Source organism: Chiroxiphia lanceolata, chromosome 8, assembly GCF_009829145.1.
Source record: "Chiroxiphia lanceolata isolate bChiLan1 chromosome 8, bChiLan1.pri, whole genome shotgun sequence".
In the NCBI taxonomy this organism is placed as follows: Eukaryota; Metazoa; Chordata; class Aves; order Passeriformes; family Pipridae; genus Chiroxiphia; species Chiroxiphia lanceolata.
In genome coordinates this window covers 30,304,647-30,321,392 of record NC_045644.1, presented here as the reverse complement: position 1 = coordinate 30,321,392, position 16,746 = coordinate 30,304,647, and the positions used below count along the sequence as shown (strand labels likewise).

The 16,746-nt window shown below is 41.3% G+C and overlaps 1 protein-coding gene across 4 annotated transcripts in view; it reads left to right on the top strand.

The window, feature by feature from the left end:
• Positions 1-929: 929 nt before the first annotated feature.
• The window catches only part of FAM13C (family with sequence similarity 13 member C), a 53,558-nt gene continuing 37,741 nt past the window's right edge, over positions 930-16,746 (top strand). For 3 of the 4 annotated variants that reach the window (XM_032694439.1, XM_032694438.1, XM_032694436.1), the window contains exons 1-4: positions 930-3,063; positions 8,004-8,060; positions 9,792-9,990; positions 15,845-15,966. In XM_032694439.1, the coding sequence (XP_032550330.1) occupies positions 3,002-3,063; positions 8,004-8,060; positions 9,792-9,990; positions 15,845-15,966 (440 nt within the window). In that variant the 5' untranslated portion in view covers positions 930-3,001. The remainder of the gene's footprint in view (positions 3,064-8,003; positions 8,061-9,791; positions 9,991-15,844; positions 15,967-16,746) is intronic. The other variant, XM_032694437.1, reaches the window with a different exon arrangement.

Below are 16,746 nucleotides of genomic sequence, written 5' to 3'. Positions count from 1 at the left end.
TTACATGCAAAATCAAGCTGGAGGCTGATTCCTATTTCATTCTTCTTCCTGACCTAGTAGTGATTCTCTTGATGATACAAACCAAATAAAGAATGGAATTTCTGTGTCAATCTGTCAGTCATAAGTAGGTAATGTATTAGTCAAATTTTCGGAAGTGAACAGCAATATATTTCTGAAACCTGGTATTTCCAAAATGAGTGTGGACGTTTGCTTTGGGGAACTCTGCATTTTTGTTGTCAGCTGGGAGCTGTCACGTCATGTTTATAATGTTGGCTTGATCCACATTTGGCAAAAGAGGGTAAGAACAAAACTGGGTATAAAATGGGAAGCTTTTCAACAAAGAAAGTACCTTTCCATAGATAAGATTTGCAAAAATATGAATCCCTGAAACTGTTCAGAATAAATAAGGAAAAACTAATTAAACACCCTTTATTTTCAGAATTTCAGAAACGTTTATTTCTAATGACTTCAAAATAAAAAGTCCTTATGTCTGCTATTCAGTGGGAAAGTCCAAAGCTTACTTCACACATAGGTGTAGCACATTTTCACTGAGAGTTCAGGATGATGAGAGACCTGGCATGTCATCTGAATGTGGTGATGAAATACATCTGGCAATGAGAATTTCAGCCTGTTAAAGAGTGATGTTTTGTAACATTACAAGCCTAATTGGCTTGAACATCATTATTGAAAATAAGGAGGTAATAGCAGTGTTGTATTTTCCCCGAATCTGAGGCTTAGAAGGAAACAGAGATGCAGGTTCAGGTATCTTTGGCTCTCCCTTGTAGGGCCAGAGGCTCTTTGCCTGCTCCAGTCTTACCCAGAGCATGTGGGCAGGAAGCAGGTGGAAGGAACTGGGGTCAGCCAATAGACCCAAACTGGCATCATTATTGAAACAAGGGTTTGCTACTAAAGACAAATTACTTCCTTCTGTATGTATTTATTAATGCTATTCTGTTTTGCATGAAGTTTTTATGTTGTTGAATGGTTTCACAACCTTACAAGAAGAGACTCCAATAACACTGATCAAGTACCCTCTTTAAAACAAGTGAAAGTTTTTGAGTGAGCTGAAATAACTGTAAAGTGTTTCCCTGAAGGAAATTTGGCAACAGCTGTACAGCACCAAACTTCAGACAAACAATAGAAAAGCGGTAACATTTTAAACTTGGTCTCAGTCCAAAGCATCCCTGTTTTAAAAACTGGTCCTCAGACATATTCTCTTACTAGTAATAACACTAAAACCCTGCACTATGTTTGCACAGGGCATGAATTTGCAGAGAATTTAGTCTTAACTTTTGCACTTAGAAATGGAAAAGTCACATTTATAAGAGCATTCTCTGTTCTTTCCCCTTCTTGTGTGGGTGTAGGTAGGGGAGTGGGGATAAATACTCAATCCCTCTTTTAAGCTCTACTCTAACCAAGCTATGATTCTTATCAATATGATTTTTTGATAAAAAGTAGTGATTCCTCCACTTGGAATGCTAGCTGTAGACCTAGCCTAAGCTCTGAAAATCAAGAGCCAACCACTTAAGCATTCTGGAGTATATTCATTAAAAATATTTTTTTTTAATGGAACTCTACTTATTGAGCATGTAAATTGAATTTTTGATTGCCACAACAACTAGGACCATACCTTTCATTCAGTTGCTCTCCTGCAAGTAGAATAGCAATAAAGAAATTTATATTTGTATGTTCAGACCCAAGAAACTGGAGGAGGAGGAAAAATTTGAAATTTTAGTTCTAAGGCAGGATTTGATTGCAAACCATTGGATTTAGCTTTTCTGTACACCCTTCTCTCACAAAACATGCTACTCTGTAGGGCACTAGAGTGGCTGTGATATTCCGATCCCCAAGTAATTCAGGCCATTGTGTGAGTTGACATATGTGTACAAATAAGGGAAAGGAAAAAGCCGGCGGTGTGTGCGAGCGGGTGGGGAGGCTGGGAAGGGGTGAAGATCAGATGCACTGTTAGCGCTGTCGGTGAAAGAAAGGCAATTGTCAGGGTTGTGATTCCTGGCTGCGGATGCTGCCTGGGAAACGTGTGTCAACACCACACAAGCTGCTGCGCGGAGGAGGAGGACGCGCCTCTCTTTGTCCCTGCTCCGCTTGATGCTGCCGTCTGCGAGATGCCTTTGTGACAAACAGGAGTGCTCATAAGACGTTGCTGTTTGCATTGCCATCTCCCCCCTCCAACCCAAACAACAACAACAACAGTAGCAAAATCCGGTCTCTGGTATGTAGCAGTGAGATTATTGTTCTTTCCCCCGCTGCTATAAGATTCCAGGATGATCCAAGAGTGCATTTACTGGATTTGAGGGGTGTTGTTCGGGGGGGGAATTCCACCGCTGCCTCAAAACCAGCAGTTTGCAATATCCTGAGCTGACCCTGCTGAACGTATTACATCAGGTCAGAAACATTTTTGTTGCAGGAGCACAGCAGCCTATTCTTTTCACAGGAATGGTTTCATCTACTGCTTGCTGTTAGCTTAAAAACCTTTTCCTACTTGAACTGTCCTTTCTGGCAGGTTATTTTTTTCATGGAATCCCCTGGGGTTTGGCCATGAGCTGAGAGTGTAAGAGACCACTAAACAAGAAAACCTCCAGAGAGCTTAGCTGAGCAACCTTATTTAAGTAATAAAAAACACTGCTTTTGACGAGCCAGTAACGGAAAGCAAACATTTAAAGCACAGAACGCCAAACACTTGTTCGTAAACCTAAGCCTTTATGAGCAGCAGTTACAGTTATAAAAGAATATGATCCCTTTCTGAGCCTCCCAGCCTACCTGCATCCCTGTGTTAATTCAGGGCGCTGCTGGCTGGGCTTTGTGAGTGTTGCAGGACTAATCCCCGCGGTTCCTTGATTATGAGCATGTGCAGAGCAGCCCAAGGTACAGCCGTGCATGCAGAGCCAACACACAGAGACGTGCCTTGCAATGCCATGTTGCTGCATGTGTTCCCACAACTGAGAAGGATACAGGGAGCCTGCCTGCCTTACTGATTTATCTGATGTGTTCTTGTTTCTGTTTCAGCATTCAGGAGAATTCCTTCAGCTCGACAGCTTTAGCAGAGTAAGTGAACACTTTAAAGATGTCCTTGTTTTTACACAAGAACGATGAGTTTAGTTGCTGTAAAGAATAATTGTAAGTAGTATGTGAGAAGCCCCAATCTATGTGTCATATATTTAGATTCAGTTTTCTGTAACCTAAGTATATTAGTGACTATGGGAAGGATTGCATGAAGCAGCTGCTTTTAAATGCTCCGTGACCATTTAGCAGTGAATTTTCTTTTTTTTGGGTGAATATATGCTTGGTGTACATCACACATGTTTAAATGCATGATTTTCAGTGTAGGATAAATCTCCTGTCAAAATATTGCTCATTTCTGGCACTGAGGATCCTGACAAACACAAGTATGTCAGTTTTCTAAGGACACATGGTCTGTACTTACCACAAGCATCATTAGAGAAAAGAATTATTTGCAAATATTTTGAAAAAAAAACCCCTATACATTACTTAGACAGGCCAAGTACCAAATATGTAATTTCTTCATAATCCATTCCATAAACTCATTAGAAGGCCTTTTGCACATATCATGATCATAAGGATATATATGTAAGTTGATTTTTCTTGTTGTTTTACAGAGACAGCAGGATAGAACAAGGGAGAACATTAGAAAGTTAGAAAGGCAAAGGCTTTAGGAACTATTACAAATGAAATAGTCTATGCCTCGTTTTAGTCTAAACCACTTCAATATTGGTGTTCTCTACAATATTATTTTGCATGCTTTTTATTATTTCAAAAGCTTTTGGGAAAGATTCCTCAGCAGTTAAGGTGCCAAACAGTTTTTCAGGAGGGAAATGATTTATAGATTTGTTTGTGCATTAGGTGAGTATTACACTGCTAAAATGCTCATAATTTAAAACACCCTTGTTGGACAGTGAGCTGTTTGCCTAAGTGGTGGGGACAGGATATGTTCTGAAAGCAGGCCAAGTTGTAATCGTCTGAGCCATCCCTAGGTGTTATTTTAATAACTACAGAAAAAGTAAGATTTCATAGTGATCCAAAGAATTTCCATCTCTTATATGGCTTTGCTTTATTTGCTTACATTGTGCGATTGTGGCAGATAAGGAAAGATTGCACAGAAGCTAATAAATCATTGAGTTTTGTTTGGTTTTTTTTTTTTTTGTTTGTTTGTTTGTTTGTGGTTTTTTGGGTTGTGGTTTTTTTTTTCTTTCCCATATTCCTATTGGTTAAGAGATGAATTGTGGTCTCTAAAATTGTGGGATGCTCCCCCTTCACAGAAAAATAGCCAGATTACAGATAGTAGATTTTTCTTACTTTTTTTTTCTCCTTCCCTTTTCTCTGTCCCCAAGCACATCCATTGTTTCCTGTAGAGATTCCCCTGGAGCAGCCCCCAGGCCTGTCTCGCCCATGAGGTTTCTGGGATCCAGAAGTGATGGTCTTTCTCTGTGGGGCTTAATATTGAGCCAAGAGCCCAGAAGGTATAAAAGCTGAGTGTGTGGTGCCAGCCCTGCCCCTGGGGAGAGGGAGAGGAGTGCAGACCGGGAGGCAGCAGAGTGGCAGAGCCAGGCTGGGCCAGGCATTGCCTGAAGGCTGAATCTCCCTCATTTAAGCTGTTGTTGATTCTGTTTTAAGGGCTTTCATTTTTAATCTTATATTTCCAAATAGGAATAGAAGCGTGCTTTTAGAAAACAAAGCGAGTGAACAATGACATCTGAAAAGCATTGTCCAAATGAACAAACTTGGTTTCCAGAGCTAATTTTCCTAAGTCCTGTTTAGAGCCTGCCCCCAGAGCCCATGTTTGAGAACTGCTGAGGATACACAATTCTTACTGATTTCAGCACTCATTGTTTGTGCTGGCCATGTCTGAAAATAGGTTACTTTTATTTAGAAGAAGAAAGAGAGAGCTTGCTGTGCATCATTTAACAATTGCTAAATGTTAATGCATTGCTAAAGGCAAGATCAGGGCTTCCCAAATGATATACAATCAGTGATACAGTACTTTCAGGAACATTTCTTCAGACAAGGCAAGTGCCTGGGGGTGCAAAGCTTCCATCAGGCCATGGATGCAGCTTGGTTTGGAAGTTATTCACGTGAGCATCTCAAAGGTCAAGTCAGCAAAAGGGAGCAGTTTCCCCATGGCTCCTATGGAAAGGTGAAAATGGAAGTTAAAGAAGTTAATCTCATTAAACCAATCTTATTATACTGGTTTAATCTTGTTAAACCACTTGGAAGAAACATACAGGGGCAGTACTATACAGAATCAGAGCAGCAGTCCAGCTAGACTGGGATCCCACCTCTGACCTGATTCTGGCCCAAGATCTTACTGGTCGGGTACTGGATATACTTAATTTTGAGAGATGTGTCCATCAGTCAGTAGTTAGATTGGTACTGAAGGAAAAGGATTCACACCACTGGTTTTGTCAAAAGGCCTGGTTTCTGCCCAATGTAAGCTTCAGCCCATATGGATTTATGACTTGAAGCTGTCCTGGCATATTCTCTGATGTTTTAGGAATGAGAGAGATGCTGCTGCAGTTTTCGGTTGGTGGGAACTCTCCCTACTACATGGCCACAAGCTATCACCAAACTTACCAAACTCTTGAATATCACTATTAAATACAGCCAACGTTGGACAACAAGATTTACAAGTTACTGGTGAGAGGGGAGGAATGTGTGTATGTCTGTTTTGATATGTGCAGACAGGTGCCATGGACAATAAGATTCATTTCTTTCCGAAGCCAAGATAAAAACACTCTCTGCTTTAATGATGGATATTTGCATTATATCAGGAATTCATCTTTTTAAAGGTCCTGCTATGGTCCTAGCCTCCAACACAACCTTGTGTGAGTGAGATTCCTGGTTGATATTTATTTTTACACAGACATAAATTTCTGTTAACAATTTCAGAGTGTGTTGCTTCTGAACTTCCTCACAATCTTTTAAAATTACATGTTGGGCATGTTGTTCTCTGATCCGTTATTGCTTATCTTTCCTATCTACTGCTATCCAGTTGCTCAAATACATTTTGTCATGCTCACTTAGGTTGTTTATAAGTTGTCTTGTTTTATGACTCCTGTCAGTCGCTGGATGCTGAGTTAGGATCTCTGCTCCTCATGATCACCTTATACACAGTCAGCTCAGGAAGGTAACCCCCGGGGCACTTCCTTCAGTGAAGAAGTGTGCACACACAGGCTTGGTGGGTGGACCTGTGTTCAGTCATCCATTGTCCCTCCAGAGAGTGTTCCTGATGGCCAAGATGGTATTTCAGGACCGAAGGTTGCCAAGTGCGGTGACTGTGAGAGGAGGAGGTGAGTGGAACCGCTGGCAGAGATGCTTCCTCCCAGCCCCTCTTTCCAAGGCACACGCAGGAGGAAGAGTTTGTCCCTTTAGGAGGTCCCTGGCCTTTGCTGACTGTTGCTTGGCCCATGATGCACAGCATGTCTGGTGGCATCCTACCCTACTCCTGTGTCTGTGCTGGGAGCCCTGTCGATCCAACTCTGACCTTGGCACTGTCTCCTCACAGTGTATTTCCTTTCTATTTTTTACTTCCTGTGAAACATTCCATCATGTTGTCTATCCAGGTTCCTGGTTCCTTTCACACTGGGTTTCCTTCTTCATACCCTCAGTATGTCCACACTCACACCTTGCTGGTGCCAGACACCTGTCAGGTGGGCAGTGACAGACCAGAGGGGAAGGTGTGACTGGCATCCAGAGGCAAAGGAAAACAGATTTCTTCAGTGAATTTATCCATTTTGTACATCAGCCCCTATCTTCCATCCATCATCCCACTTTGCCTTATGGGGAGAACTGCACTGACTGCAGGAATGTTGTGTAATTAAGGGAGATCTGCAATTGTAGCTCTGTGTTCCAGTTGCCAGCAGCAAACGCTTTCATCCATATGCTGATGTATTCAGGAAGTGTAAATACTTGAGTGTCCCTTTAAATATTTTCTGCTGCAGTTTGACTTTTGATATAGACACCAGCACGAGACTGGTGGGAAAGAGGAATGTATTAAAAACCTTGCCATCAAATTGCAACGCAGAGCTATGGATGTATCACCTAATGTGCTCTGTTCTGAGCAGGGCAGCTCTGCTCAAAATTTAAGAAGTCAGTGAAAGTACAGGCTGCTTCCCCCATAATGAAGAGACTCCTCTGCCAGCAAACTCCAAAAGATCCAGGCCTGCTTAGTGTCTGTGCCCTGTGAGTATGAACTGAGGGTGAGGAGAGAGCCCTGACTTTTCCCCAGAAAGAGTACCAGGCAGGGTATGCATATTTTAGGAGTGTATGCATATATATGCATGTTTATTTGAGGGCAGACTGCTCCTAGGCTTTGCAGGTGTATCACCCTGTGAAGTTCAGCCATGCAGCCACAGTGCAATGTTCAGCTCTGAGTGGCTGTTGTTTAGCATATTTATCCAGATTTCTCTTCTGATTAGGCAGCCTTAGGACAATTCTGTTGTTTTTAACTTAAGGAAATGTAAATGACTACGATTCTTCAGACATCTTAAAAAATTCTGCTAGTTCACTTCTTTAAGATTTAATGATCACTTTATATCTTAGTTGGGGATTCTTCTTCTTGCTGCACGAAGAATGACTGCTCTATCATAGTTTATATTTTTGTGAGTTTAGGAGAAAAACACCTTTAGATAATTGTATCTAGTAATTTTTGGTTTTAAAGTGAAGTATACTATATGCAATTAAAATACAGAATTTCTTGCAATTTTCCTGTATTTTTATGGTAACATCTGAATCCCTTGTGATTATTTTCATCTGTCTGAAAATGGTAAACCGAATTGTGCATACTTAACATCTCAAATCCTCCTCTTCCTCTGAGGTTTAGACTATCATGGAGCAGCTATGGCATTAAGTGACTCTAAGGTGTGAGAAGAAGAAATGTGTTTATACTTTGAGCTGTACTGTCATGTTATTTAAAAGCTAAGCTTCTGCAGCTGGCAAAAGTCAGCAATTATCTTGTATTCATTTTCAAGGTGTGACGGGGATTCAGACTCTGTCCATGAAGATCAAGCAGGCAGTTCCAGTCCCAGGTATCCTACTCTGTCTGAAATCCATTGGCAGCAAAAGGAGCTGCCAGAGTGCTTCTGTTAAAGTATTAGAAAGAAACCTTTATTCTCAAGGGAATGCAGAATTTCTGGGGTATTACCTGCAAAGGCCATTAGTATTTCTGGGAAACGCATATTTGTCTTGTATACTTTTGTGTAATCAATATTAAGATTAATTACTGATGTTATTATGTAAGTAAATATATTATGGTCTGTATTCTTAACTTCACATTGTGTTACTGTCATTCAGATGCGGCTTTGGTTGCTAATAATAATTTTACTGTACAGCAGCTGGTTCAAAGTAGTGGTAAGTGGAGTTTTGCAACTGTGCAAGGATATGCTTATTGATGAGTGTCTCTGTGAAAAAAAAATCCTTCAAATTGTAATTTACCTGAAGTATTCTTGAGGCACATCTCTCTCATGGCTATTTTAGTATATGTTGATTGCTAGAGTGTGCAACTTAACCTTTCAGAAAGATTTTAAAGTCAGATCATACCTTAAAATTAGCAGCACTTGTGCACATTGTTGAGATGCCCGTGGGCTATAAAGCACCCTACGCTGTAACTATAACAACTGCCTTGGAGCACACTTGCAGAAGGCATGGGCAGCAATGGTGTTCAGCTCCACAGGCACCCTGTGAGCATCCATCTGGATGGTGATGGGCCACAGATGGAAAGCGAGTTTGGCAGCTCGGAATCCTTGGGAGAAAACATTGAACTAGAAAGTTATGTTTTCTAAAAAAAAACAAACCAAAAAAAAACTCAGGGGGATTTAATTCAATAGTCCTTGACTCCCTCAGCTGGGAAAGTTTCATACCAGGAGAGAGGTCATCTCTCCATTAGGATTTTACCAGCTGAAGCTAACATCTGAAATTCCACCTGCAAACTAAGCTACAGCCAGGGATTTTGGAGCAGTAATGCCGACCTGCTCATCCTACCAGCTGATCAGGCAGCCCAGCATCCTGCACTGCAGAAACTTTCCTAATGGTGCCAGGGAGACACCACCAGGGGAAGGCATTAGGCCAGTCTAAAGCTGGAATGACTGGGCGTGGATAGGACTAGCAAGGTCTTCTTGGGACAGCTTGCACATTGCAGGCTGGGTGGAGATTGAAAATGCCTGTCCCAGATTCAGTGGTTACCTGAGCATCCATGAATAACAGCGTCTGTTTAAACCCCCAGGTGTGCTGTTATACAGGAGGACGTTTTCTCCAAACTGGGAGCACATGGCACTTGTCCCTTCCACCCAAACACACCTCTGGCTGTTCAGCCCCTACCTGAATGGCTACCTCCCTCACTTTGTTCGAAAGCCCTCAAAACCAGAGCCTGTCAGAAGGGAAGTGAGACTGTAGAGACGAACTGTTCTATATAATGACATTCTTGTGATTACAACTTACTGTGAATCATTGGGTGGTGAAAGGCCTTCTGCATAAAAAGGACAGCTTCAGATTTTATTTGGGGGATGTGAACTACAGGACTGAAGCCAGAGTGCCTCTAAGACTAGTCTTATTTAAGTAGCTCCGCAGTTGAATGTGTAATAATGTTAACAGTAGTTTAGACTCGAGTTACTGACATAAGCAGTGTTTGATGTGTAGACCACTCAACTTAGTAAAAGCAATATGCCATGAATAGCTAAGCACTTGTTGTTCTTTTTCCTCCCTAATGTTTTGACAGGTGTCTGAAATCCTGCCTGATGCATTTCAATTTTACTTTCTTACAGAGATGATGATAACAAAGAAAATTATCCGGACAACGGTGCTGTCTTAGAGGAAAGGCAGCTGCCTTTGCCAGACGCTCAGCAGCACAGGCAGCAGGCTGTGGTTGACTGTGCTCTAAAGCCTGAAATGGGCAACTTAAAGCTGAGGAAACCCAAGCCCATTGCAAAGCTAGAAAATGGAAAAAGCCATGAGGAAAGTCAGGTAAAGAACTAAATTTACCAGGGGTCGTTTTTTGGCACAGTGTCTGAGCAAACATAATTTTTGAAATGCAAAGTGGGACCCCCTGGTAATTCATGATTTGATCAAGACCTCATGATAATCTACCATGATTTTCAGGGACCTGCAGTCCTGGAACCATCCTGTAACAACAGACAATTTCTTTCAGCCAGGGAATTGCAGAGAGGGCTATGTTGCAACCACTGTCATGAGTGAGTGTACAGTATAGCTGAAGGTATCTCTCTTTATATTTTCTGTGTTTCCTTGCACCAAATATAAAAAACTTGGTAGTTGCAGCACTTGGTTAGACATTTTCTGTTTTGTTTGTTTGATTGAGGATCTCTTGTGCTGGTATTTTGGCTGCCAATAGAGAGTTTTAATACTTTCCCTTTATATTAATTTCTGTTTTTCTCATCTTTAAATAACAAGTCTATTCCAGTGCAGATTCTGGTAGGAGAGCTCTTGCTCACAAGCTTCCCAGGTTGAAACTATAACTTTTCTGGAGAAATGAAGAAGCTTCTGCTGCTGTCTGTGGAAGTACATTTGCTATGTCAGCTCTAGAGTTACCACCTCTCAGCAGCTGCTGATAATGCCTCTGTTCTTCTCTGGTGCTTCCCAAGTCATGTCTGATGTGCGGTGTAAGGGGTAGAGGTCTTGTGCAGATTTAACTCCTCAGCTAGAAATATTCCCACATCCAAGAGAGTTAATATTAATGCTGGGAGATTGGCTGGTCTGCAGTAGGCACAAAGCCTGATATCTGTAAATACAGATGTCTGTATTTACATATCTTCTTTGATGTATAATGTATTTGGCTACATTTTGTCTCTCCTCCCTTCTTGTCTGTGAATAGAAATTTGCAGAGCGCTTTCTGCAGGGCTTCAAACCCGTCATAAAGTAGGAATTATTTTGGACCGTTTTTTTCAAGTTTATGATGGGATTTCATCATTTTGGACAGAATGTCTTACCTTCTAAGTGAGAACTATTCTTTTGAATCCCAGAAGGAAAATGAAAAGCAAATGGCATCCCAGTGGTATTATCACAGTCTCCTACAGAAGGAATATCAAACTCTTTCCCCTTATCTTCCTGCATGTTCTTCTGGAGCTCATCCCAGAGATAAGCAATAACTGGCTTTTTTGCAACTGTATTACATTACTAGGAAATATTATTTAGACTTCAGGAAGATGAGGTGTACATGTTTATCAACTGAAAAGAAAAATGGTGGGAATTCTGACCTATGAAGAGCAAGCAGAGGCATATCAGGAATAGGAATCATGAAGAAGTCGTAAACAGGGCAAGATCTGTCTCATAGATCATCTGTTGTTCTTTCAGCTACTTCCAAGCCCCCTGTCTGCCTGCTCCCTGTGTGTGTCCTGCCTCTGTCTCTCACCCAATGAAAGCCAACACAGCACAGATTTACTGCTCTGCAGTGTTTTACGTGGTCTGAAGTGTTTATCTGAAAATGTTGATATTCTTTCCTGGGAAACTTTTTGAGCATATAATTAGACTGCCATAAAATGCCAGTGCAACTTAGCTGTGCAGCCTCTGGAAGGAAAAACAGTGCCAGGCAGATAATTTTCACATGACTCAAGGGCTTGAATTAGGAAAGACGAAAGTGGTCCTGGGCCCCCATGCTACTGCTTGCTCCCATCCCTGGCATAATGGAAGATGTAAGATGAGTAGGAACCATTTTAGCTCTGATTTATGGGAGTACTTGAGGATGAGATTAGTGCAGAGCTTTGAATGTAATATGCAGCATAAACACAAAGCAAACATCCCTCTATAACACTAACTCCACTCATTCATAGTGGGAATGGTATCCTAGTACCATGGGAGACTTTTTGATGGATATCCTATATCCAAACTGAGTTCAGTGGTGCATGCTGTTATGGAAAGAGTTTGCCCCGGGAATGGTTTGCATAATGAAGCTGTTTTGGAGAAAACATCTACCAAGCCTTTATTCTCATTAGTAAGGATGCACATGCTCCTTGACCCTGAGTGCTCACCTGCTGCATCTTCAGCTACCTCAGGGGCTTTTGTTCTTAAGGAAGCAACCATCTCCCTTGGCTTCATCAACAGTGCCCAAGAAAAACAAGATTCTTCTTGCAGAAGAGCCTAAAGAAGAGTTTGTTTTTGTATGTGGGCTCTCATTGGGATCCTTGCTGTGTTGTGACCTCCCAAACCCTGTTGCAGCTCCCTGTGTTAACAGCCCTAGTTGGGAACTGGCAGCAATTGCTTCTCTCCATTTTGAAGCTGCAAGCAAAGTGCTGCTGTGTTGTTTCTAGTGGCTGTTGTTCATGGCAGGTTTTAATGATTAGAAATGGGCCAGGCGATGCTTTCAAACACTGTGCAACTGCATAAACCTTCCTTTGGTGACACAGCTTGCCACCAAGCCACTCCATGGGATAAATAATGTACTTACAAGGAGCTGATGTCAAGCTGAGAAATAGCACTTTCTGAGTACCTGCATTTATGAATGAAAAGCATGATGCACTGCACATCATGATGAAACAGTTCATCCTCATTTTCCTGAGTTTATTGATAGAGTGCTTTTTCAACAGTGTCCTCACTTCCCCAGCCTGACTTCTCTGTGACATCAGAAACACTGACAATGTTGCAGTGACACTATCTCTTTTAAAGGTGTTGCTCTGATAAGCCAAGGAACTGTTTGCTGTTTGCTCCTGTGTATTATAATCCCGTGAGATGTTTCTTTGGAGAACTGTGCCTTTAAAATTAGAATAGGCTCTTGGGAAATAAGTAAGTTTGCTGCATGTGTTGGAAGGATTAAAGTCTGTTTGGATGGGAATCATTTTTATGTGCTTTTCTAGTAGAGAGAATCCAAGGGATTTCCACTGTAGAAAGGTCACTGAGAGGGAACAGACCGCTGTGGTCAAGTAGAGGAAAGGTGGCCAACTTGGGGATTTTGAGGTTCACAAGGCTCTCAGTCTGCTGAAGTGCAATTCCTGTGCCTCTGATTTTTTTTTGGCACAAGCGCAGTGCTGTGGTCATGTACCCTAGGTCTTCATGAAGATAAGGTTATTAAATTTACACTGATGATTAACAAAGCCAAGTGCAATAAAAGAGCAGTATCAGGTGGCTTCACTTGACCACTTGTCAGATGATAAAATGTCACTAGAGTAAAACTGTGCTTTGCATATTGCGTGCAGTTATTTCTCTGGGGGCAGAGGTGGGTATGGAAGCAGCTGTAACCTTTCCAAACAAAGTATGGGGAGAGAGGCAGGCTGCTGGAATGTGATTACACTGCTGCACTCCTATTGCACAGCTATTTGGTTTCTTCTTTCCTGTGGTTTCATGAGTTTCTTTAGCAATTCTGCAAAATTAATCTATAGAAAATCAAATTAATTAGGATTTATTTGACTTCAAGAGGTGAAGAAGCATATGCCCAGAACATACTCCAGGGAGTCAGTGTGAGAACAGATGGTGAGGAATAAAAAGTCTGCTTTCCTTGCCCAGTCCTTTCTCCTGTCACTCACCTTTGATGCACAGTCATGAATATAGATTATTAAATGAGTCATCCTCAAATTCCTTGTTGATACTGAGACATATTTATAAAAGGACACTAACAATGCTAGCTAATAGGTAGAGACAGTAAAAGTTCAGTTTTAAAGTTTTGCTATCAAGGTAAATGACTATAAAAATGAAATGGTGGCTTGACAATCAATGCCTAGAGCTGGAAATGCTGAAGACTGTAGAGTGAAAGTATTTTGAGTATAAATTAAGGGGCAAATTGCTTGGATGTCAGTGAACTTCCAATAGTTTGACAACAAAATTTGTTTTTAAGTGCACAGGAATCCAAAAACCAGAGCTGATGTTGACACATCAGCTACACAAACTCACAAATGTGTCAGGCAGTCTGCAAGTTCTGCTCAGTTTCCGGGTATACTCTGTTTATGTCTAGGCCATAGCTCCCACCACGGGTTAAATCTCTTCAATTCACTGTCCATTAAATGTACCTGCCTATTTTCTTGTATGGACTGGAATTTTCAGGAGGTGTAGGAGGCACTTCTGCCCAGGATTCATTTCTGGCTATTTTCTATGTTGACACAGCACCACGAGGTAACCAAGGCTGTGCTCCCAAGTGCTGGTTCAATATTTGCATGGTGCTTCCATTTGCAGAGAAATGGGAGTGTTTGTGTGTTGAATAAAGGATGCAAGGCACTTTCTGGAGTTCAAGGACAGATTAAACTGCTCTGTAATTACAGCAAGTATGCATGTACTGTAATTCAGGTGCCCTGACAGAGATGGGTTATGACATGCTGTGATTTTTTAGGGGAATTAGATTTTAAAAAAAAATTTAACTTGTGAAACAAAAATTTGTTTATCTCAACATGTGTGTATCCATGATGTTAATTTTTGACTGCTTCCAAACCACATAGTGTTTTGTGTACAAAGCAGATATCATGATGCTGATTATGCAGCACTGAGACTTCTCAGCAATGCCTGGAGATTTCCCTCTTCACAGACTGCTTAGCAGATGCAACTTCATTGTAGAAGCTTCACCCTTGCTAGTGAAAAAGAAACAAAAATAAAATAGAAGACAGTGCTCTACTGTTGGATGCCTTTGACAAATCAGGAATGGATTTCACTGCTCTTTAGAAATGGAGGTTCCATCAAGGGTGTTTCCCTAGAGTTACTCCTTAACACCCTAATGACACGACTTATGAGCAGTAACAAAGACATAAAAAAGAAAAACAGAAAAGAAATTAACAACCCCAAACCACCCAAGTCCTCAAACATCAAGCCTGCAAGAGTTTATTGCCAGCAAATACTCTTGTCCTCAGCTTTCCCTTTCATCTAGCAGAAACCATCTTTAATTGCCATGTTCTCTCTGCCCTCTGAGTTGCCATCTGAACATTCCCACCCAAACTTCTGACTTCCATGCATCCAACTAAGCTTTGAAATTGAGGCAAAATCAGACACATTGCTTTACCAGGGAAGTGAACACTGTTGTTTTGCGAAGCACATCGTATTTTAATTTGATGAGCTCTTAGACTAAAATACTGGATTATAAAAGCTAATAAAGAAGCAGGAAAAAAGTCCCACTTTGATTATCACATTTTCAAAGAACTTCATTAACTTACCCCGTTGCAATGCAAGGGAAATATTGCAGACCATTTTATAGGCAGGAAAATTAACATGTCCTGAACACATCTCGTCACAGCCCTACAACTGTTTTTTGAAAGCTTGGAGTAAAATGGGTACCTTTCTCATTCCTCTTCCCTTACTCATTTTTTTTGGACTGAATTGGCTCTTCTATTTTCTGTGTTGCAGGTTGGGTGATGTGACATTTTTTCCCCTCAATGCCTTTCCCTCCTTCCACAGTAATACTCTATTTGTAAAGCTACACATATTCTAGGGAAGGAAAAGAGGAAGGTGGTTAAACCTTACAGATCTTATTTAAGTGAACTGCATTTGCCTTTGTCAGCCAGAATTTTTCTGGTGATAACCAAGTAGTAAAATTACTGACATATGAGTAAATAAATTCAAATGAACTCTGTGTATAGTACCTCTTAGCTCAGAAGCTGACATCTGTTACTAACTAACAAACAGAAAATGGGTTACAGCCTGCTTTGGTTTCAAAAACTGTTTTCCAGAGAAAGAACATACTATTTTGTTTAGAACATTTTCTAGTGTGTGCTTTGTGTTTTCCACATGTTTCCAGATTACTACCCAAAAAAAAAAAAAAAAAAGAACAAAGATCCACAATCAGCATCCAGTCTCATGGAGCAATTTTTTTCTCAAAGTGAAACATTCAGCTAAGCCTGATTGGTACTGACAGGGCACATTCAAGTTTTTTCTTTTTTTGGTGTGCTTTGTGCAGGAGCTGGAATGTGCATTGCCAGGCCTCCCAGAGTGGCAGGGGAAGGCTGGATCCTCAGCTAATGACTGCACACAGAACGTGGCTCTGAGGTGCCAGGAAACAGTCGTGAGGCTTCAACCAAGGTAAGCCTTGGGATCAGACAGCACATTTCACTTCTGATTAATTGCAGGAAAGGCTAATTCATTTGCTGCCTTTTGTATAAAATATTCCAACTCCTGGCTCTCACTGGCAGTTGTATTCTATATTTATATGGCTAGGGCTGTTTGGAGAAAGCGAAAGGGATAAAGATAAGAATGCAAATTTCATCATTCTTTAAACCCCTTTACATTTCAAGCGGGAAGAATATCCTCAGTTCAGAAACTTCAGTTCCTCTGTGCCAAGTTTCAAAAATATCTTGCCATTTCTTTTCTTTTCCCCCCAGTGCTGAATTGCCTCACTCTTTCTCAGAGCTGTATTCTAATTGTGAAATGGGAGTGGGAACCTGCACACCCAATTTTACCACGGGTATGCATTTATGTATAGGTTAGACTCTTGAGTGCTGTGGCAGCTGTGCTTGTTCCAGTACTGGGAAGGGTACAGTGTGTTCGGGTCAGGCATTAAAAAGTCTTGGTGGCAGGTAACTCAGCTGATGGTCAAGCAACTCAGCTCTGATAACTATTGAAAGTCACAGTTTCTACCCTGATCCTTCATGGTTCTTCAAAAGGCTAAAAAAGGTGTTTCAACTTACCCAGCGACCAGTGAAGGTGTGTCCTAAGGATAAGATTTAGTTCTTACTAAATTTGAGGGCACTGCTTTACAATTTTTGCATGCTGAGGTTCTGGTTTGGCCCTGCTTTTCTGTGCACAGAGTTGTTGGCAGGTGAGCCAGGTCTCTGCTCTTTGTCTTGAGGAGCATGACAGCCT